A 22,190-nucleotide genomic window follows, 5' to 3' on the forward strand; every position below is an offset into this window, starting at 1 on the left:
ATCAAAATTCATCGCGAGAAGGAAGTGCGCTGAAGGCTCTGTACCGGTAGCCTTAAACACAAAAGCTCCTCTGGAAGGAGACGCGTCACATCTCTTTAACCAAAGAAGATATTGTGGTTCGGAAAGGGAGCAGTAAACAGAAACTCAACACCTATTGATCGCCTCCTGTGTGCTGGGTTCTGTATGCACATTATTTCAGAGCACCCTGCAGGAATAATTCAGGCTCTGTAATCGGATTTACTGAGTTTCAATTTCAGCCTTATCACATACTCTTGAGTAGGTTACTTAAACTCTCGGGTCCTCACTTCCCTTACCTGTTAAGTCAGAATCTTGGCTTCCAAGTAAAAGCAAAGGTAAAACGACAGAATTCTTGGAAAGGGTGCAAAGCAGCCACTCACACATAATAAATCATCTATAGGTTCTAACTGGTGCCGAAAAGCTTGAGAGTAGCGGACCCTGCTGCCTGGCTGGAAGCCAGACTGGAAGTCTTACCTTACTGACCGTTCTTAACTCTGCTTAAGTTTCCCCATTCATAAAACGGGCATAACGTTTTAGTTTTTATTATGGGTTGTGGAAATTGAGTTAATACAGGCAAAATGCTAACGGAAGCAGGCATCTCGTAAGCATCTTAAAAGTCTTAGCTCTTATTGTTGCTTCTAGAGCCTCCATTCAAATCTTGGCACACGCCATCACTTCCTCGCTGTGTGATCTTGAGCAAGTTTCCTCCTATCTCTGCAACTAGCTAATTAACAACAACAAAAAGAGCCCCAAACAGTGCCTGGCACAATAGCGCTCATTATTTTCATTTTACAGGAGACGAAAGTTCGGAAAGTCAGTGACTTTCCCCAAGGTCGTGGGACTAGAAGATGGCGGGATCGGGATTCGAATTAGTTACTCTGCAGAACCGAGGTACGGGCGAGGACCCGGAGGGGGCAGAAGGAGTAGAAGCCGGTAAGAAGGGGCAAGCTCGGGGCTCGACTGGCCTCGTCTAGGGGGCGGGGCCTGGGGGCGGTGCAAAGGCGGGGCCGAGGCCGTTTCACCGGCCCGGCTGCGGCGGCGGCGCTGCTTGCGCTCGCTCGGCGCTCGGCTGGGGCGGCCTGGCCCACAATGAATGGCCGCCGCGGCTACCGCTGCTGCTGAGGCGGAGGCCGCGGAGGCCGCGGAGGCGGAGGCCGAGGCCCCGGCGCAGGGGGGCGCGCCCCGGGCCCAGGCCCGGCCCCAGCTGCCGCTGCGGAGCCCGCCGGGAGCCCCCGGAGCGCGGCCACGGCGCAGGTGAGGTGGCCCGCCCCAGGCCCAGTTCTGGCCTCCTCCTGCCGGGGCGGCCGAGGGTGGCCGAGGCCGGAAACGGGAGGCCGGGGAGGTGTTCTCGGACAGAGGGGGAACCGGGCCCGCAGCCCGCACTGTGCCCGGACCGGCGACTGCGAGGAGACCCGGCCACCACGGGCGGCCTACAGCGTCCGGCTCCGGGCCGGGACTTGGGGCCTGGGGGGCCGCGGGCCTGGGCCCAGACCCCCCGCACCCGGCGCGGCGGGGCCCAGGAAGTTGGAGGGCTCGCGGAGGAGAGGCGGGGAGGCGCCGGGGAGGCCGGAGGGGGAGGGGAGGCGCCGGGCTCGGGCCGGCCGCTGGGGGAGGAGGGAGCGCGGCGCGGCGCGGCGGGGAGAAACGGCCCGGAGCGGGCGGGAGGGGCCGCCTCAGGTACTGCGGGCGCCGCGGAGGTGGCGGGTCGAGTTACAGGCCGGGGCCGGCCGCCGAGGGGCCGGGACGTGGGGCATGGCGGGTGGGGGCGGATCGCACACTCCCGGAGACGGGGCCGGGGGTCACTTGAGGTCAGGGATCGGGGGGCGCCCAGATCCGAGGGCCGATCGGGGAAGTGAAGGGACGGCGGCAGCAGCTTGGGGAGCCGGGAGGCTGCGCTTTGAGTTAGGCTGCTGGGGCTGTGGGGGCCGGGCAGGAAAAACTAGTGTGACCGGAGGGGTGAGCCCAGATGCACCCCACGCCCCTCAGGGGTCGCTCAGGGTCAGACCCGGGCTTTCCTCTTTCCCACACCCCATCCCTGAAACCTCTGCCAGCTGCTCCAGGAGCGGGCGGCGGTGGGCGTCTGTGTGGGCAGCTCCGGACATGGTCTGGAACACCTAGCTCAGGCATCTTGTTTACCACATGGGTGGCCCTCGCCCACCCCCACCCGAACGCCCGGCGGGGCGGCAGCCTCCTGGTCCCAGGTTCTTGGTCCACTTTGGGGGCTGGAGCCTGAGGGCTCAAGCCTAGGGAACAGGACCCGACAGTCATAGGCATGGATGTGGAGGTTCTGGTTCTCTGGGCGTGAATTCCGTGTGCCCCTCCTGGAGGTGAAGCATTAGGTGAAGGTGTGCAGCCCTGTTGGCTTGTCTGGGAGGCTCTTGCCGAAGTAAAGTGAGGTTATGGCAGAGGCTCAGGGATTAGTTAGGCACCTACACCGCAGCCCAGGCTTTGGGGGCTGCAGGTTCCAGGTCTCTCTGCCTTCCAGGCGCCCTGCTGGACCAGGCCCTGTGCTGAGCTTGCTGGTGGGATGAGCTCATGGATTGCTCACCACCACAGGGTTCTCTTAGGCATTTTCTGTGGTCCAGAGGAGGAAGCTGGGGGGTGTGGTGCCTCACAGGTCACGTGACTAGATGCCCCATTTGGGATTGACTGCCCCTCAGTCCAGTCCCATAGTCCGTTCCAGGAGTGTGAGTGGAATAACTCCCTACTCTTTCTAGTTCCAGGTTCCAAACCTTACCTGCTTCCCATCTCCAGGGACTGCTCTGTTTCCTTGCAGACAGACTAAATAGTCCCTGGTGTCCCAAAAGGCTGAAACAGTAGAAACTTCTTTCTTAGAGACCTGATCACATCCTCTCCCCATTCCCCTTCTGAGAGCCAAGAGGTCAGGGGTCATGAGCTGCGGGCCTGTGGGGGAAGGGGTTCTGAGGATGGGTTGTTACTGGCTCTGGAGCTGGATTTGGCTTTGCTTGCCTGGGCTGTTTTTTTTTTTCCTACTCTGGTTCCTCATCAGACTGCTCAGCTCTTTCTTTTAGACTAATTGCAAGGCTGTTACCAGGGTGTCCTGGGGACTTTGATTTGGGATCCAGAGCACCTGAGGCAGGAGCCACAAACTGCTAGGTCAAGTGGTATCATCCGGTTCTCCTGAGTTTAATGAAAGTTTGTCTCCCTCATCCACCCCTCGGATCTCCCTGCAGTTCCCAGAATACCCCACCAGTAGCAGTCTGGGCCCTGCCCTTCTCCCCTCTCTGACTGGCCTTAGTCTGGGAGCTGCAGGAGCTGGGCCAGCTGCCGCACGAGAGAACTTTGCTGTTTGCTCCCTTCACCCTTTTCTGCCATGCCCTTGTCGTTTGAGTCTGAACACACACCTCTACAAGCCCATCTCTAGGAAGGACCACCCTTCCTCCAGCCCCGCAGGCGTCTGTGGTAGTTGGCATCAGTGTTGTCTCAGGACCTTGGCCCTTTTCATTTGTTATGTCCACCCCATGCTGCTGCCACCATGTCTTTGGGGATTAAATGTACGAAGAGACCTTATTTCCTGCCTGGTTGGGCCTGGAGTTGCTGCGGCACAGACTGGATCCTCCTGGGTTTCACCTGGTCGGTGTACCAAGGACAGGGGTGGGTACCACCTAGTCACAGCTGAAACGGGGACAGAGACTGGTGGGAGCTGGCCCGGATATGTGGAAGATGGAAAAGGAAGGGGTCGGGCAGGGGCCACGACTGCAGCAAGAGAAGAAGGTGCTGGCTTTTCAGTGAGAACTTGGGGTACACAAACAGGGGATGAGGGCAACAGGCAGCCGGCTCAAGAGGAGTGTGACGTCACTGCTGTATGCTGGTGCTCTGCTGGGGCCGAGGAAGCAGCTCAGATCTCTGGCAACCTCTAGTGAAAGAGACTGACCTCAGACAAGGAAATGGTGAAGAGAATTCTAGATTGCTCTATTTATGAAGATGGTATAACAAGGCAAAGGAGTAACGAGCCTTGTGGGGGCGGGAGATTTCAGTTGGGTGGTCAGGGAAGGCTTCCGGGAGAGCTGTGATCTGAATAATAAGAAATTAGCTGGGGCGGAGGGAGGGGGGTGTTCTAGGCCAAGAGGACAGCACACTCAAAGCTTTTATTGAGTATGTGCCAGGCTCCTGCTAAGTGCTTGAAACATTTTGTCTTCATGAGGGAAGGGAGTGAGGATGACCCTACTGTGGAGATAAAGATCCCTAGTGCCATCCAAAGGAAAGAAAGGCCCTCTCCATCGCCCCCAGATGAAAGTTCAGACCCCTTGCCTGCATCCAGGGTTTTTCTCAATCTGGCTCCCTGGCTGGGCAGCGGGGAACCCCAGCATGTTCTTGAGGTAGGCTTCAGGGGATCTCGTTATGGTTAGTCATACAGGATCCACCAGAGGGTCAGCCCAGAGGTTGAGTTTGGGAACTGACTCCAAGAGGTCTGACCCTGGAGTTCATTTTTGCCAGAGCCTTTGATGGAGAATGGGAGCCTGCTGAGCCCAGACAAGACACCTGAGCTGGGCTTGAGGTGATGACTCAAAAACAGGTGGTATTCATGTCTCTCTGTTCCCTCTCTTGGGTCCTCCCTGCCCTTTGTCACCTCCTGTTTTTCTCTGAGCACTTTTCCATGTTTAAACTCCCAGGAGCCCATGACTAGCGGGACCTGTGTGTTGTCATCACCAGTTGATGGACAAGGAAACTGAGGCACTCAAGCCCTTCTTTCAATTGGGTGCCCCTGCCGATTGTCCGAGTCCCCTCTTTCCAAAGCCCGTGGGAGTGAAAGCTGGTGAACTGCGGAGGCCATGAGGCTATATGGACCTGTGTGTCAGGTTGGGATGAGGACGGGGTGAGTCTGCAGAGACGATGTGTCAAGAGGTTATGCTCAGTGTGGTTGTCATCGCCTGTGCACTCTCCCATCTCTCCTGTGGGGCCTTCTTTTGCGTTAATGGTGTTTTCTGAATGGAGCCAACAGTAGGTAAGGTGAGGGAACAGTATACTGGAGAGAGGCAGATTTCATGACTAGTACCACCTTGCTTATCCATGAGACCCTGGCTAGAGGTCTTGACTTCTGAGTCTCTGTTTCCTCATCTAATAAGTGGGGACAAGCAGTCATACCTGTCCTGTGGGGATTCTCATCCAGGAATGATCCTGCCCTGTCCAGTGACACTTAGAAAATGTCTGGAGACATTTTTGGTTGTCATGGGTGGGGGTGCTACTGGTTAGAGGCCGGGGACAACATATAGGGCCAGCCCCACCACTGAGAATGATCTGGTGCAAATGGCAGTAGTGGAATGGTCAGGAGAAACTGTTATAAGGAGGATTACGCGAGGGGTGTGTATGCGGTGTGATTGGTTGATGCTGGGAAGGCACTGGTGGACCCTCAGGGGGTAATGCCTGGTAACCCCATGAAATAGCACAAGGTTCTGGGAAACAGGCAGAACATGTCTCCTACTTTCAGGGAGCTTACAGTCTGGGAAGAGCCTAAAGGGATGGACCCAGGGGATATGACTAACTACAGCTGGCATTACTTGGCGCTGACAATGAGTTGAGCACCAGTCTGTCCATGTTCTTCAGTTGTTTAATCCTTGAAACACCCTCTTGGGTGGCTGCTTCTGTTAGCCCATTTTGTAGTCAGGGAGACTGATGTTAGGCCAGCAGTATTATAGATAAATGTCACGGAGCATAATTGTGAGTAAGAAGCTTTATGAAGGATTTGAGCAAGTAAAATGCAATAGGCTCTCATTTGCAGTTTCAACCAACAGCAGAACAAAAATATCTGGGGGGAAAATTGCATCTGTACTGAACATATGTAGACTTTTGTTGTCATTATTCCCTAAAAAATACAGTTTTAACAACTTCATGCAGCATTTATGTTGTATTAAGTATTATAACTTCTCTAGAGATGATTTAAAGTTTAGATGAGGATGTGTGTAGACTCTATACAAATATATGCCATCTTATATAACGGACTTGAACATGATTTTGGAATCTTCAGGGGTCCTAAAACCAGTCCCCCACAGATTCCAAGGGCACTTAACCACTGAGCTGTATCCCCAGGCTTTATTTATTTTAAGACAGGATTTTGCTAAATTGCAGTTGCTGAGGCTGGCCTCCAACTTGTGGTTCTTGTGTCTTAGCCTCCTGAGTCTACAGGTAGGCATAGGAAGATTTAAATTCTTTTGCTGGGTGTGGTGGTGTATGCCTGTAATCCCAGCAGTCCGAAAGACTGAGGCAGGAGAATCACAAGTTCAAGGCCAGCTTGAGCAATTTAGGGAAACCCTGTTGCAAAATGTTAAGACTGGAGATGTAGCTGAGCAGTAGGGTGTCCCTAGGTTTAATCCTTAGCACTGAAGAAGGGGAAAAAAAAAAAAAAAAAAGACAGGGCCAGGGTTGTGGCTCAGTGGAAAGGTACTTGCCTAGCATGCCTGAGGCCCTGAGTTCAATCCCCAGTAAAACACACACAGACTCAAATTCTTCCTTGCCAAGGCCCTGCTTGGTCTCCAGCACATCTCTTTAAGCCCCAACCCTAGTTGAAGCACCCTCCCTCCAGCCCTACCAGCTGCACATTAATGTACCAGCATCGTCTCAGGGCATTTGCACTTGCTCTTCGTTCTTGCCACACTGTCTTTAGGTCTAAATGCACTCTGGGAATGGGTTGTAGTTCAGAGTGGCTTATGGTCAGAGTTTGGGCAGTACATGGTATGGGGTCTGCTGCTGGCTTTCTAAGGAGCTGGAGCTACTGCATCAAGTCCACTTGGATTGCGGAGGGGTGTGAGGAGCAAGTAGGAGGGAGAGACAGCAGGTGGAGACTGCTCTTCCTGGAGCGTGGAAGAACTGAAGAATAGCTAAGGAAGGGAAGAAGGCCTTCCTAGGGAGCAGAAGGAGCACCGTGCCAATCTGACCCTTGGAAGGCTTCTGAGATGCTGAGGTGAGGTTCTCCAGGCAGTAATCCCATCTGTGAAATGGGCTAGTCCCAGTTGTCTCACAGCATTGCCTGATTTTCAGAAGAGTCAGGCTCCAGACCTGGGTCTGTCCTTCAAGAACTGTGTGGTGTAGGCTTCTGTTCACCTCTCTGGGCCTTGTTCTTATCCATAAAATGATGGGAAAACTCGTTGCTTCCTCAGGAACTGTCAAAAGAAGTGAGTAAACCTTGTCTGAGCCTTTGCTGGGCACTGGTGCATGGTAGGCCCAGCACAGCATGAGCTGAAATTAGTTACTAATCCTGTTACCTGCCAAGGGTGATTTAACGACAGCCTATCAAGGAAAAAGAAAATGAATGCTCGGCATGGTGGTGCATGCACGGACACCTGGAATCCCAGTGGCTGGGGAAGCTAAGGCAGGAGGAGGACCTCTAGCTCAAAGCCAGTCTCTGCAACTTACTAAGGCCCTAAGCAACTCTAAATAAAATATGAAAAAGGGCTGGGGATGTGGCTCAGGGGTTAAGTGCCCCTGGATTCAATCCCTGGTACCAAAAAGAAAAAAGAATGAATTAAATGCGCATGTACTTATGCAGATGTAAACAGTAGGATCCGAGTAGTCAGATACCACATTTTCCTTCACTAGCAACGTGTTAGCCTAGGCTAGCTTTGTGTTCAACCCTGACAGAGAGGGTCTGAGTGACTCTGGGCCAGGATCCAGCTACCTCCTGCTGAGCTGGATAAAGGATTGTGGTACTTTCCAGGGCCTTTCCTCCTCCTCGTTAAACTTGGAGTTGATAGTTTCCCTTAACTGTTTTACATGTTGCCTTAGTCTATTTAGGCTGCTATATAACAAAATGCCTTACACTGGGTAATTTATAAACAACAGAAGGTTCGTTTGTTTGTTTTACTTGTTTTTATTGTGGTCTGGGGAGTCAGGCAAGTGAGCTGCACTTTAACCCTAACAGAAATGCATTGCTTATTTCTGGAGACTGGAAAGTCCAAGACCAAGGCACCTACGAGTTAAATGTCTGGTGAAGAAGCCTGTTCCTCACAGACTGCTGTGGGTCCTGACATAGTGGAAGGGGTAAACAAACTCCTCCCGCCTCTTTTATAAAGACCTCAATCCTGAGGGTGGAGCCCTTAGGAATTACTTCCCAAAGGCCCACCTCTTAATACTACTGCATTGGCAATATGTTTAAATATAAGAATTTATTTTTATTTTTTGTGGTGCTAGGGATGGGACCCAAATCCTTATGCATACATGCTAAGCAAGTGCTCTACCACTGAGCTACCCCTCCGCGGCCCGGGGAATTTCAGAGGGACATAAACATTCAAACCATAATACCTGCCAGTAGCATCTCACAGCTTTCTTTGAAACTCATCTGGACACATCTGTCTGTGTTCGACAGTCCTCAGGAGGCTTGAGTCTATTACCCCTGCCTTGCTGGCTGGGGAATTCTGGAGCTCTTCCCAAAGAGCCAGCGGTTTCTATTTTCAGGAATCCTCCTGTCAGCCTCCTTCCACGGTGTGATTCAATAGCAGTGTGAGTAGTGGTCAGCAACATGAAAGTTGGTGACACCGGCCCTAAGTGGGACTCTGTCTGTAGGCCACCCAGTGTGTGCCCTCAGAAGAGAGCACTGGTGCTTGGCTGAGTTAATGCCTTGTACCCGCCTTCTATTAAAGACTCACTGAGTGGAACAGAAAAGGGAGTTAGATTGGAAGTGATGGACATGATCATTCATTCCCCAGATGACTATTTAGCACGCACTGTGCGTCCTGGGGGCAGGGGGCACACAGGTGAACCATGTAGGCGACTCCGTACCCCTGCAGAACTGGCATAGCAAATGGAAGCCATCGTGCGCCAGGTCATGGGAAGAGTGCTTGTGAGGGAAGCTCAGGTGGGACAGCACCCTACGGGGTTGGTGTTGGGATGTGCTTAGTGTGACCAGGGAAGGTGTGAAGAGCCCTGGCCATCTTGGAGACAGCATTCTAGGAGGCCTAAGCGCAGGCAAGGCCAGACCTTGAGGGCCCCCAGCTAATCACCGTCAGGACCCAGCAGTGCTACTTGGTGGTGTCAAGGTGGTGGTACAAAGTGGTTTTGAAGGAGTCTGGAGCAAAACCAAAGATCTTGTCCTGATCAAGGCAGGTGAAGGGAGCACTGGAGCTCAGCTGCGGTGTGGGTGGGAGCAGTGAGTCTGGCCCCAGGGGATGTGCGGCCAGAGGCTCCCGCTGGAATAGGTATGCCTATGTAGTGTTTTGAGCCTGGTTAGCCAACAGACATTTTCTTACAGTTCTGGGTGCTGCCGTAGCCAGGTTCTGGTGAAGGCTCTCCTGGTTTGCATATGGCAGCAGGCTTTGCTTCCATCAAAGCTTAATTACCTTCTAAAGACCCCACCTCTGGGACCAAAGATGTAGTTCACAGGTAGAGCCCTTGTCCAGCGTGCATAAGGCTATGGGTTCCAACCCCAGCACCAAAATCTAAAAAACAAGACCTGGTGCAATGGCAGGTGCCTGTAACCTCAGTGACTGGTGAGTCGGAGGCAGAAGCATCAGAGGAGCACAGTTGGAGGCTGGCAAGACCCTGTCACAAAATGAAGAGGACTGGGGACATAGCTCAGTGGTAGTGTGTCCCTGGGGTCAATCCCCAGTGTCAGCCTTCATAAAATAAAAGAATCCCACCCTGAAAGATAGGCACACTGAGGATTAGAACTTTACCATGTGAATTTGACATGACACAGTTCAGCCCATAACAAAGCCCTGAGACAGCATGATCCTCCAGAAGTGACATTTCTACAAGCACCAGTGCTCCCAGCCTACCACTGTCCCTCCAGATCGTGGTGTCACCTCTTGTGGGTAAGGTCAGAACCTCCATCTGATACTGTGCTGATATGTACGACCCTGGGTGAATGGGCACGTCTGCTGGACTTGAGCTTCAGAAGCAGGGACCTGGGCTCCCAAGTACTTCCTGCCCCATCAGGGACTTGTCAAATATTTGTTAAGTGACTAACAGAAGGTCATGGAAACTGCATGCCTTTCTGTGCCCTTGGGTCCAGTTGGGAGATGTCGAGATGGCCCTTCCACCTTGTGTGGGGTTGGGTGCTGCTCTGTGGCCTCCTGCCCTTCTGTTCCTGTGGTAACCTGATAAGCAGATTTTGAGGACAGATGATTCTGATACTGTATTTTGCCTGGGGGAGTTTGTATTCTCTAAGGCAAGTACCCTGTGGGGGAGTTGGGGGCCAGATCCTGCAGCCTGGAGAACTCTCACAGTGTTGACTGAGGATGGAGAGGGGCACCCAGGTGGGGGCACAGTGGGCCTGACCCACGGTGGGTGAGGGGAGAAAGGTGTAGGTGCTGTGTGGAAAAGCACCTTTCCTCCTGTGGCCAGGAGAAAAATAGTCATCCTTCCCTGCTAGCTGCTCTGGGGGCTCGACTCTGGGGACAGAATCACTGGCAGGTTTAGAGGCCTTATTCCCTGACTATGCTGCTACTGCTCCACCCAGCAAGTGATATGGCCAGGTTCCAGCTGCTGAGGCCTGTTTCTCCTGGGAACCCAGTGTGAGTGAAAGCTCACAGGGCCCATGTCTGGGTCTCTGGTGGCCTTTCACTTCAGTCCCAGGGCTCTCTGCAGCCTCTCTTTGCCCCCGTCCTTCCTGTTGGTAGTGACCATCTGCACTTGATGCTGGGGCAGCAAGGCCACATGTCTATAGCTCCCTGACCCAGGTTACATGGAGCAGGGAGGATTCCTGTGAGCTGATTGGCTCAACTGTGTGAATTAATTACTCTTGCACCACCAACCCCTGATTTACTGGTCAAAGGCTCCTAAGTCCTGGGTGCTGGGCCCTAAAGCTGGGGTCATGAGTTGGCTTTTCTGGGGGAGGGACCAGGATTCCCTCAGCCCTTCTGCCATGTCAATTGCTTCCTTTACTCCAGAAATTCAAAGCCTACATTGCCTACTGATCCCCGCATACTATGCTTGTGCTAGGCACTTGGCAAGGCTCGCCATGCAGCTTATCCTGTGCCTATTCCTGGGGAGTGGTAGGGCCATACTGTGTACCCCACCTCTAAAGCATGGCAGGTCTGATGTCCACTTCAGCAGCTGCTGTGAGCCGTGAAGCGAGTGGAGAGTGTGCAGCAGCACGTGGCACACTGAGCAGAGTTAGTGGGACCCTGCTGGGCCCTCTCTGCCAGTTGCCACATCCCAAACTCCAGTCATTTATTCCTACCTTGGTGCTTTCTGTGTGCTGCTGCTTTTATTTTATTTTTTTATTCTTCTGGTGCTGGGCATGAGATCCATGGCTTCAGGCAGGCTGGGCAAGCACTCCACCACCGCCTCTTTTTCTTTTTTCTTTATTTTTTGAGACAAGGTCTTGCTAAGTTACCCAGGCTGTCCTTGGATTTGTGATCCTCCTGCCTCAGTAGCTGGGATTCCTGGTGTGTGTCACCATGCCTGGCATCTGTGCGGTATTCTTTTAACATTCACGGATGCTCGTTGAGCATCTAACTCTGTTCTAAAGAACTGATCTTGAACAAAACCAGCCAGGACACCTGCCCTTAGGAAGCTGACATCCTCCTTTGAGGAATAACTGTTCAATTGTCCCTCTATACCTGCAGGTTCTGCATCCTCGGACGCACCAAACCTCAAAAAGTACTGGAGAGGCTGGACTGTAGTTCGGTGGTGTAGTACTTGCCTAGCATGCGTAAGGCCCTAGGTTCCATCCTTGGCACTAAAAATTAAAGAAAAAAAAATAGGGAAACCAGTTTTGTCTCTAATGAATACATTCATCCTTTTTTCCTGTCCCCATTTCCTAAACAATATAGTGTAGCAACTATGTATACAATGTTCACGTTGTATTATGTAAGTTTTCATTTATAGGTCAGGACCTCATGTAGGCCAGGGGAAGGGCAGGGCCTGCATCTGCCTCCTGGTCTGCTAGAGGAACGAGCACCTAATAGCAGCTCAGTCAGGTTGAGTTTGCAGAACTGAGCTGGCTTTATGGGCCTTGGTTTTCAGACAGAGAAGGCAGATATTTGGAGCCCGTGGTCCCAGGAGCAGGTCAGCTCTGGCACAGTGGCTGCAGCGCGCACTTCCGAGTCTTGGTCACAAGCTGCTTCTCTTCCTCACAGCAGCCCTTGCAGAATCGACCAGATGGAATATGAAAGCTGGGAGGAAAGAAGAACGGGGACTGAATTCCTGCTTAGGGCCTTCGCCACCTTCTGTCTGCCTTCCTCCTCTTTATCCCAGTCTGCTCAGGCCTCTCTTACCCACAGAAGCCTTCTTACCTGCACCCTATCCACTTAGGACCACCTCCCTCTACAGACCCTATAGAATTGCAGAGGACTCCCTTCTGTCACTGGGGTCACTTTATCAACCCACACTTACCTTCCTTCAGAGCTCTTTGAGGATCAGCCCCAAGTAAGAGACATAGACTATCTTCTCACTTAGTTCCCCTGGAAGAGGTAGTACAGGCTCTGATACAGAAGTTCACACATTGAGAGATGCTCTGTCCCCTTCCCCAAATCGGAGCCCAGAATAGGGGGGTGGGTTCCCTGAGCAGCATCGATTCCCATTTCTTCTTTAAGACATAGTACTTATCTCTGCAAATGAGCAATATGCTGAGCAGGTTCAAAATACAAAACCCAAAAAGTCTACTTTGCAAATCTCATTCCCTAATTCTGCCCATAGGATACCAGTTGCAGTTGCTGTTTCTTTCTCTCTTCCTTCTTTCCTCTCCTCTCCCCTCCCCTCCCCTCCCTTCCCCTCCCCTCCCCTCCCTTCCCCTCCTCTCCTCTCCTCTCCCCTCCCCTCCCTTTTCTTTTCTTTTTCCCTTTGCGGTGCTGGGAATGGTAGCCCAGGACCACAGACACGCTAGGCAAATGCTCTACATTGCTGCTTTTTTTTTTTAAAAGCAGCTTTATTGAGATGTACCATGCAGTACACTCATTTAAAGTGTACTGGTTTTTTGTTTTTTGGTGTTTTTTTTTTTTTGATACTGATGATTGAACCCAGGGGTATTTTATCACTAAGCTACGTTCCGTGTCCTTTTTACTATTTTTTTATTTTGAGGCAGTGTCTTACTAACTGCTGAGGGTTTCACTAAGTCAGTAGTTTTTAATATATTCAGTTTTGGGGCTGGGGAGATAGCTCAGTCGGTAGAGTGCTTGCCTTGTAAGCACAAGACCCTGGGTTCGATCCCCAGCACCCAAAAAAAAAAAAAAAAAAAAAAATATATATATATATATATATATTTTTTATATATATATATATATATATATATATATATATATATATTCAGTTTTGCAACTATCACCCTGGTTAAATTTGACTTTCCCCCGCCAGTGCTGGGAATTGAATTGAGGGGTACTGCTCCACTGAGCTACATCATCAACCCTTTTTATTTTGAGACATGTTCTCGCTAAGTTGCTTAGGGCCTTTCTGAGGTGCTGAGGCTGGCCTCAAACTTGTGCTCTTCCCGTCTTATCCTCTTGAGTTGCTGGGATTACAGGCGGGCAGCACTGTGCCCAGAGATGGTTTTTCAGTATGTTAAGAGTAAACCCTGGGGGCTGGGGAGATAGCTCAGTTGGTAGAGTGCTTGTCTTACAAGCACAAGTCCCTGGGTTCAATCCCAGCACCATAAAAATAAATAAGTAAATTAAAAATATATATATATATATATATATATTTTAAAATGGGCTGGGGTTATTACTCAGTGGTGGAGCTCTTGCCTGGCATGTGTGAGGCTCTGGGTTCGATTCCCAGCAATAAAATGAAGGTCCATCAACAACTAAAAAAATATTTAAAAAATAAATAAATAAACCCTACAACTCTTTGCCCTCAGCAGTGCCTGAAAACTTCATTCTCTCCCTGAAAACAAACCACCAATCTGCTTTCTGTCTCACTGGATTTGCCTAGTCCAGATGTTTTATGTAAGTGGAATCATACAACCTGTGGTCCTTTGGCTTCTTCAGTGTTTTCTGGGGTTATCCTTGTTGTGTCATGTGCCAGAATTTTTCCCTTTTATGACCAAGTCCTATTCCATTGTGGGATGTACTGGTTTGTTTTACAGTGCTGGAGGTGCACCCATGGGTTGTGTGTGTGCTGAGGGAGCATGCTACCTTTAAGCTACACCCCAGCCCGTGCCACATTTTTAATTTTTTTTTAATCTATTCATTAGTTGATAGGCATTTTAGTTTCCATCTTTTGATTTTTGAGTATGTTGTTTTATTTTGTTTTGGACTGGGCATTAACACCATCTAAGTCCCCAGCCCTTTTTATTTTTTGAGACAGGGTCTTGCTAAGTTGCATAGGCTGGCCTCCAACTTGTGACCCTCCTGTCTCAACCTCACGAGTCACTGGGATTACAGGTGTGCCACGGTGCCCAGCATCTTTTGGCTATTGTCAGTGATCCTGCCGTGAATGTTTGTATACAAGTTTATGTGGATATCTGTTCGTTTCTGTTATGCATAATTCCTAGGTGTGGACTTGGTGATTTATATAGTAATTCTGTGTTTATTTGAGGAACTTCTAGACCATTTTCCAAAGTGACTGCCCCATTTCACATTCCTACCAGCAGTATTCAGGGGGGTTCTGATTTCTCATCCTTAACAACACTTACTATCTGTCTTTGTTTTGGTGCTGGAGGGGGAACCCAGGCCTTGTGCATGCTAAGCATGTGGTCTGCCACGGAGCGTCACCTTCAGCTCTCTGTCTCTGTTTCATTCCAGCCAGCCTTGTGGGTTTGAGATGGCGTCTCACTGGGGTTTGGATTTGCATTTCCCTTGTGATTAGTGGTATTACACTACATAAATATTTATTCGTTTATTTATTTATGTATGTATGTATGTATAATTTGGGGACTGACCATTCAGAGTGCTTGAGAATCCTGTGCTTGGCAAAGCTGACACTTGTGAATTTGACTCCTGGCATTTACCTGTCAGTGCCCAAAGATGCCATATGCAGGCGTAGCTAGTGAACATTTGCACTTCTGGCCATCACCCTTCTAAGCACTTAGGTAAACTCATTGAATATTCAAGTACATGTGGATAAATATGCCAGTGGCCTCCTATCTGCAGGGGACAGACCATAGCCATCCTGGTCACAGCATGGCTTTGCCGATTTGACAGTACAGTTGGCTATCAGTATCTGTGAGCTTGGCAATCTCAGATTCAACCAACTGTAGATTGAATAGATTTTAAAAATTAAATATTTTAAGGATCAAAAATATTCAGAAGCCAGGCATGTGGCACGGGCTCGTGATCCCAGCAACTCAGGAGGCTGAGGCAGGATCCCAAGTTGGAGGTCAGCCTAAGCAACTTAGTAAGACCCCAACTCAAAAAAATTAAAAGGGCCCGGGGTTTAGCTCAATGGTAGAGCACTTCTGGGTTCAGTCCCCAGCACCACAAATAATAAATAAGAAGGGCTGTGGATATCACAGTGTCAAAAGACTGGCTGACATGCATAAAGCTCCTGGGTTTAATCCCCAATACCACCACACACAGAAAAAAAAATTCCAGGAAAAATATTGTATCTATTAAATATGTACACACTTTTCTTGTCATTATTCCCAAATCAATATATTTATATGCATTTACATTATATCAGGTATTATAAGCCATCTAAAGTGTGTGGGAATTTGGGGGCATGAATAAGTGGTAGAATGCCTATTTTGCCTTCCTTAGACCCTGGGTTCAATCTCTGCACCCCAAGAAAGTTGAAATAAAAGGACTAGGGTTGTAGCTTAGTGTGGAGTACTTACCTAGCATGCACAAGCCCTGGGTTTAATCCATAACGCCCTGGTAAGTAAGTAAGTAAAGTCTACAGGAAGATTGTGTAGGTTCTATGCAAATACTCTACCATTGATGTAAAGGACTTGAGAATTAGTAGATTTCGATATTTACCAGGGTTCCTGGAGCCAGTGCCCTACCAGCTACCAAGGGATAACAATATATCAAAAGGCAGGTCAGTGTCCGGGTAGGAGGGATCTGTTTGATTCCACTGTGTGGATATCTAGGCTTTTTTGCACATCTTCCTCTAGCAGGCAAGGTCCATGCAACCAGGTCCACCCAGCACTGGATTTTGCTGCCTGACCCTATCGCTGTGTCTCCCCGTCTCTGCAGCTGCCGCCATGGCCCAGACCCTGCAGATGGAGATCCCAAACTTCGGCAACAGCATCCTCGAGTGCCTCAATGAACAGCGGCTACAGGGCCTATACTGTGATGTGTCGGTGGTGGTCAAGGGCCACGCCTTCAAGGCCCACCGGGCTGTGTTGGCCGCCAGCAGCTCCTACTTCCGGGACCTGTTCAACAGTAGCCGGAGTGCCGTGGTAGAGCTGCCAGCGGCCGTGCAGCCCCAGTCCTTCCAGCAGATCCTCACCTTCTGCTACACAGGTCGGCTGAGCATGAACATGGGTGACCAGTTCCTGCTCATATACACAGCCGGCTTCCTGCAGATCCAGGAAATCATGGAGAAGGGCACTGAGTTCTTTCTCAAGGTGAGCTCCCCGAGCTGTGACTCCCAGGGCCTGCACGCTGAGGAGGCCCCGTCATCTGAGCCCCAGAGCCCTGTGGCGCAGACATCAGGCTGGCCAGCCTGCAGCACACCACTGCCCCTTGTGTCTCGGGTCAAAACGGAGCAGCAAGAGTCGGACTCTGTGCAGTGCACACCTGTGGCCAAGAGGCTGTGGGACAGCAGCCAGAAGGAGGCCGGAGGCAGCAGTGGTGGCAACGGCAGTCGCAAGATGGCCAAGTTCTCTACGCCAGACCTGGCCACCAACCGGACGCCCCAGCCGGCCCCGGTGGTGGCGGCAGCGGTGGCAGCAGGGGGTGTGATGAGCGGGCCCAGTACCTCAGAGCGGACAAGCCCCGGCACCTCCAGCGCCTACACCAGTGACAGCCCAGGCTCCTACCACAACGAGGAGGACGAGGAGGAGGACGCAGCTGAGGAGGGCACCGACGAGCAGTACCGACAGATCTGCAACATGTACACCATGTACAGCATGATGAATGTCGGGCAGGCAGGTGAGACCCCGCCCTGCTTGGGACCCCGCCCCCCACGCACTCAGGTGCACACAGGCACAGGTACACTCTGCTCTCTCCCCACAGCCGAGAAGGTGGAGGCCCTCCCCGAACAGGTGGCCCCAGAGTCCCGCAGTCGCATCCGGGTACGGCAAGACCTGGCATCTCTCCCAGCTGAGCTCATCAACCAGATCGGCAACCGTTGCCACCCCAAGCTCTACGATGAGGGTGACCCCTCAGAGAAGCTGGAGCTGGTGACAGGTGTGCTGGCCTCCACTCTCTCCCTAGCTGCCCCCGCTCTGCTCCCTGTTGGTTAGGGGCTGGTATTCTGGGGCAGCTGACACCCTTGGCCCTTCAGTGTCCCCATCTGGACTGTGATGTTGGTAATGGTCCACCCTGGCAAGACCGGGGATGAGACTAGACCAGCTGAGAGCTGGACTGTAGCTCCTTGGTGGAGTGCTCTCCTGGCGTGTGCAAGGCCCTGCGTTCAGTCCCCAGTACTGCAGAACACACAAGCATCAGTGAGTGTGTAGGTTGGTGGCACAGCCTTCAATACCCACTACTCAGGAGACTAAGCAGGAGGATCCAAGTTCAAGGCCAGCCTAGGCAGTTTAGCAAAACCCTGTCTCCAAGTGTAAAAAGCTGGAGTGGGGAGTGGGTCTGGGCGTAGCTCAGTGGTAAGGCACCTGGGTTCAGTGTCTGATATCACTCACAGAAAATGAAGATGACATGAACTGAGAGGCGCAGGTGGGCTCCGAGGTGTCGGGCTCTGGAGCTGGTGCACACGTAGGGGTTAGGTGAGCTGCCTTCTGGGCTCACTGCTGCCGTTGCCTGGGAATGGTCAGAACACCAGCCACACACAGGTGTCGTACCAGACTTGCTGCCAGGCTCAGCAGGTAGCAGGTCCCCAGGGGTGGCGCCTCTACTGTTTCTGTCCTTCCCTGAGCACTGACAAAGCAGAAATAGTCCAAGGAACCTCATCTGACTACACTGGGGTCTGGGGCCAGTTGGTGGGACCCGGAGCCCAGCAGGGAAGGGACCTGGTAGCAGGCGGTGCTTGAGAAGGGCTCAGGCCCAGGCCGTGTTGAGGGTCCGTAGTGGGAGCACCATGGGTCTACCTCTGCTTCCCCCACCAGGCACCAATGTGTACATCACAAGGGCACAGCTCATGAACTGCCACGTCAGTGCAGGCACGCGGCACAAGGTCCTGCTGCGACGGCTCCTGGCCTCCTTCTTTGACCGGTGAGGCCCTTCCCAGAGCCCTAGGGTGGGGAGTGGGTGTCCTCACACCCTGTCACCACTAGGAGCACTGATGCCCTCCATCCCCCACCCTGCCCAGGAACACTCTGGCCAACAGCTGTGGTACCGGCATCCGTTCCTCCACCAATGATCCCAGACGCAAACCACTGGACAGTCGTGTTCTCCACGCCGTCAAGTGTGAGTGTCCAACCTTCTGGATGCAGGGTGGGGCCTGAGGCAGACTTGAGGCAGGTGTATTTTTATCCAGGGTTGGTCCTGATGAATGGGTGCGGTTTGTTTTGGGAAGGATTCTGGGCTGGGTGTGGTGGCATATGCTTGTAATTCTAGCAGGAAGGTTGCAAGTTCAAGACCAGCTTCAGCAATTGAGACCCTGTCGCTAAATAAATAGGAACAGGTTCAATCCCCAGTACCAAGAAAAAACGAAGATTTTGAGACTCAATCTATGCTTTTTGGGAAGAGGACTGTAACTGTAGTGGTTTCTTCACAGCTGGGTAGTGCTAAAAGGGAGGCCAGGGGGTCTGTGTCAGGCAGGAGGGTCTCAAACCTGGAGCAGGCAAGGGAAGGTTTAAACAGCCAAGCAAATCCCCAAAGGGGCAGCCACCAGACCTGCCAGCCTGTTGTTAGGAGGAGTTGAGGTTTCCACGTAAAACCTCCTGGTTTCTGAATTCAGGGAAATGGTGCCAGTGGTTCAGGTGCACGGAGCTGTTCTCTTTGATCTACCCACATTCCTCGTGGCCAAACTCAGTCAGGCCACCAAGGGGCTTGGTCAGTGGTCTCCCCATGGGGATTTGTGAAAGCCAAGCAGCAAGAGGCAGGTCTTGTGGGCCCAGGGCCGCACTGGGCCTGAGCTGCCTGCTCTGCCTGCAGACTACTGCCAGAACTTTGCCCCTAACTTCAAGGAGAGTGAGATGAACGCCATTGCAGCTGACATGTGCACCAATGCCCGCCGGGTGGTGCGCAAGAGCTGGATGCCCAAGGCCAAGCCGATGCTGGCAGAGGGCGACGCCTACACCACCTTCATCAGCGACACAGGCAAGATGGAGCCGGACATGATGAGCATGGAACACGGCTTTGAGACAGCCAGCCACGATGGCGAGGCCGGCCCCTCAGCCGAGGTCCTCCAGTAACCCCGTGGGACCCTCCCCAAGGGGCTGTCACACTCCCCCTTCCTGTCACACACCTGCCCACCATCTTGGTCACGAGCTACTGTCTGTCCCTCCCCAGGACCCTCGGGGGGTGCTGCATGCTCCCAGCCCCTCTGCCTCCCTGTCCCATCCCCTTCCCCCGATGCGAGCCAGGCTGGGCCGGGAGAGGATGGGGCGGGGGTGCCAGGGCCTGTTGCCTTCTTTAACACACTCATGCAGCGGGGCGCTCTGGTTCCCCTTCCTGACCCTTAGTAGTCATTCCCTGCTCACCAGGCCAGGCAGACTGCAAGGTCCCTTCCCCAGGCTCTGGGCCACCTGGTGGAAGCATTTCTCAGCCTTGGCCCCTCACTGCAGCCCCTTGGGACTCCAGGGGGCCCTGGGGGTTCTCAGGACCCCTCTTACCACCTCCCAGTGCTTCCAAGTCTCCAAAAGCGCCTTCCTGTCTCCCTCGTCTGTCCCTGCACCTGGGGGCTGGGATAGGCGAGGCCTAGCGGGACTGTCCACTTTACAGCTGAGGAAACAGGCCCGAGAAGGCTCAGAAATTCCAAGACTGAACTAAGGGCGGGGGCCTGTGGCGGGCCCAGAGCCTCTCCCAGTGCTCCCCCCCACCACCCTGTGTTCAGTCTCTATTGCCCCTGCCAGTCCCCTGGGCCTGAGAGAGGCTGGTCCTAAGTGAGGGGGGCTCTTGGGGGCAGCGGGACTGTCTCAGAGGATGAGACAGCTCTCCGGGGCTTGCAGAGCGTGTGGGTGTGCATGTGTGCGTGTGTGTAGGTTTGCTTTCAAAAACTAGTGAAGACATGAGAGGCGGTAAGACCAGGGTTAGAACCCAGGGGAGCAGGCTGGGGGGCTACTGCCCACTCCCCCACGCCCCCCACCCTGCCCCACAGCAGGGCTCCCAGCCCCACCTCCTGTACATACTTTTTAAAACATTTTTTTAGCGAATGAAATATTGAAGTATAAGATTTCCTTTTATTTTTCAAACCAACGGGACTGTGTCTGAGGTCCCCTCATTCCCTGGGGGGCTGTAGAAGGCAGGATGGGGGTGCTGGGGGCAGGCTGGATGTGTGGGTGCATGGAGTGTGGATGTGGTTCCGTGGTGGGGCCCTGGTCTCGGCCATCACCTGGGCTCCTGTGGGTCCAACCAGCTTCCCCCTCACTCCCCACCCAGGCTATAACTGAAGGGTGTCCCAGGCCTTGGCTGGGTGGCCAGCCTGGCTGCGGGGCCGGGCCGGGCCAGGCTGGGCAGGGCAGGCAGGGCGAGGCCCACATCCATTGTTAGCAACTGTTTGTGGAATTCTCTCACCATTCCTCTTTTTACTCTGCCTAGAGTTAGTGTTTTGGTTTTTTTGAGCATTACATGTGAACCCAGGGTCCCCAGCACAGACACACGTCATTTCGCCATCTCGGCTTGCTTTCTTTGCCCTGTTCTCCCCTCCTCTCCCTCCCCAGCTCCTGCCTGCCCCTGGCTCCTGGCCACCTCTCTCCATAGGCAGGGGATTGCAGGAGGTCAGGTGGGGCCAGCCAGGATTGGGCCCTTGGAATCTGATTTGGAGACCTTCACCCCAACCCAGCAGCACCCCCTCCTAGCCTATAGGGGGTCCCTCCAGACAGCTGCTTGTTGCAGGAATGGGGGTTGTCAGATGTGTCAGGTCTGGCTGGGGTCCCGACACTGCTTTCCTGGCCCGTCCCCAGCACCTTAGCCTCTGGTGGCCCAAGTGTGTGGGGGGAGTTGACACCCCCAGCTAAAGCACAAGCACCTTAGTTGCACCCCCACTCCCCTCCCTTCCCTTGGCCTGACACCCCATCCCAGCGTTGATCCCAAAGCACAATATCCTGGTCACTTGGCAAGCAGCTGGGCCCAGCCAAGGTGAGGGGCAGGTGGGGACTCCAGTCAGACCCCCACAAAGGAAGCAGGAGCTCCCCTCCTTCTAGGCCTTAGTGAGGGGGCAGCTCTCTGGGACTAGGGTCTTCTCCCAACCCACCCCCCTCTCTGAGCCCCACAGCACTGGGTTGGGTGGCAGGGCCCACTTGTTTCAGGGACCCCAGGAGGTGCTCCTGGCTCCCGGGACTGTGGGGGCATCCAGGGGTTAGGGTGGGAAGAGGGGTCTGGGCAGGGGGTGCAGGGGAGGAAACTCCTCACTAGGAGAGCCAAAGACAGGGTTGTGCCTTACCCCAGGAGCCACCCCTGCATCTCCCTGCCCTGGCGGCCAGCTGCTTTCCCTCCTCCCCTCCCCTGCCCTGAGCTGCATGGTCCCCCAACCCTGGGCAGCCAGGAAGAAATAAGAGTGGAGAATCATCCACCTACCAGAAAAGAAAAAGTAGGGCCCTCCCCCAACTCCACTGGCCGTCCACCCACGCCTCTTTCACAGGGGACAGGGCACGGGCCTGCCCACCCTGTCCCGCGTGAAGTGCCAACGCCCTCCCTGCCCTGGGCCTAGCCCCGCCCCTCCCCGGCCCTAAGTGAGATTGCACATTAACTACTGTAAGGAGAGGAGCGGCGCTGGGAAATGTGAACCCCGAGAATGTCAGCGATGCTGAGGAGAATAAACTGAACGCCTTTGTAACAGACCTGCAGCGTGCTGCTCACTCGCAGGGGCGCCAGCCTCCACCACAGCGCCATCAGCTCCCGGTCGGCCTGGGCACACGTCCCCTGCAGGCATGCTGCCCATGTGGGTTCCCAGGCAGCTCCTCCAAAGCTAGAGGGGCAGCGCACACCTGTAATCCCAGCGGCTCAGGAGCCCAAGGCAGGAGGATCTCGAGTTCAAAGCCAGCTTCAGCAACTCAGTGAGACCCTGTCTCTAATAAAATGTCAAAAATGGGCTGGGGTGTGGCTCAGTGGTTAAGC

General features: G+C 53.2%; 1 protein-coding gene across 2 annotated transcripts; it reads left to right on the forward strand.

Moving 5' to 3' along the window:
• Positions 1–100: 100 nt before the first annotated feature.
• NACC1 (nucleus accumbens associated 1) lies at positions 101–21,911 on the forward strand. Of its 2 annotated transcripts, XM_079116223.1 has the most exons (7): positions 101–276; positions 814–951; positions 16,044–16,943; positions 17,028–17,201; positions 18,077–18,182; positions 18,280–18,377; positions 19,068–21,911. In XM_079116223.1, exons 2-7 carry the CDS (start codon positions 867–869, stop codon positions 19,325–19,327), a joined length of 1,623 nt encoding a protein of 540 aa, XP_078972349.1. In that variant the 5' UTR covers positions 101–276; positions 814–866; the 3' UTR covers positions 19,328–21,911. The 2 variants fall into 2 exon arrangements, with proteins under 2 accessions (XP_078972349.1, XP_078972350.1); XM_079116224.1 differs by lacking the exons at positions 101–276; positions 814–951 and adding an exon at positions 1,064–1,272.
• Positions 21,912–22,190: the final 279 nt, after the last annotated feature.

The sequence above is a fragment of the Sciurus vulgaris genome (assembly GCF_902686455.1).
Source record: "Sciurus vulgaris genome assembly, chromosome: 16".
In the NCBI taxonomy this organism is placed as follows: Eukaryota; Metazoa; Chordata; class Mammalia; order Rodentia; family Sciuridae; genus Sciurus; species Sciurus vulgaris.

Excerpts from the sequence above, each read along its gene's own strand:
- NACC1 (XM_079116223.1), top strand. The coding sequence starts at position 867 with ATGGCGGGATCGGGATTCGAATTAGTTACTCTGCAGAACCGAGGTACG. Across the intron at positions 16,944-17,027 it reads GATGAATGTCGGGCAGGCAG|CCGAGAAGGTGGAGGCCCTC; the intron begins GTGAGACCCCGC and ends CTCTCCCCACAG. Across the intron at positions 18,378-19,067 it reads TGTTCTCCACGCCGTCAAGT|ACTACTGCCAGAACTTTGCC; the intron begins GTGAGTGTCCAA and ends CTCTGCCTGCAG.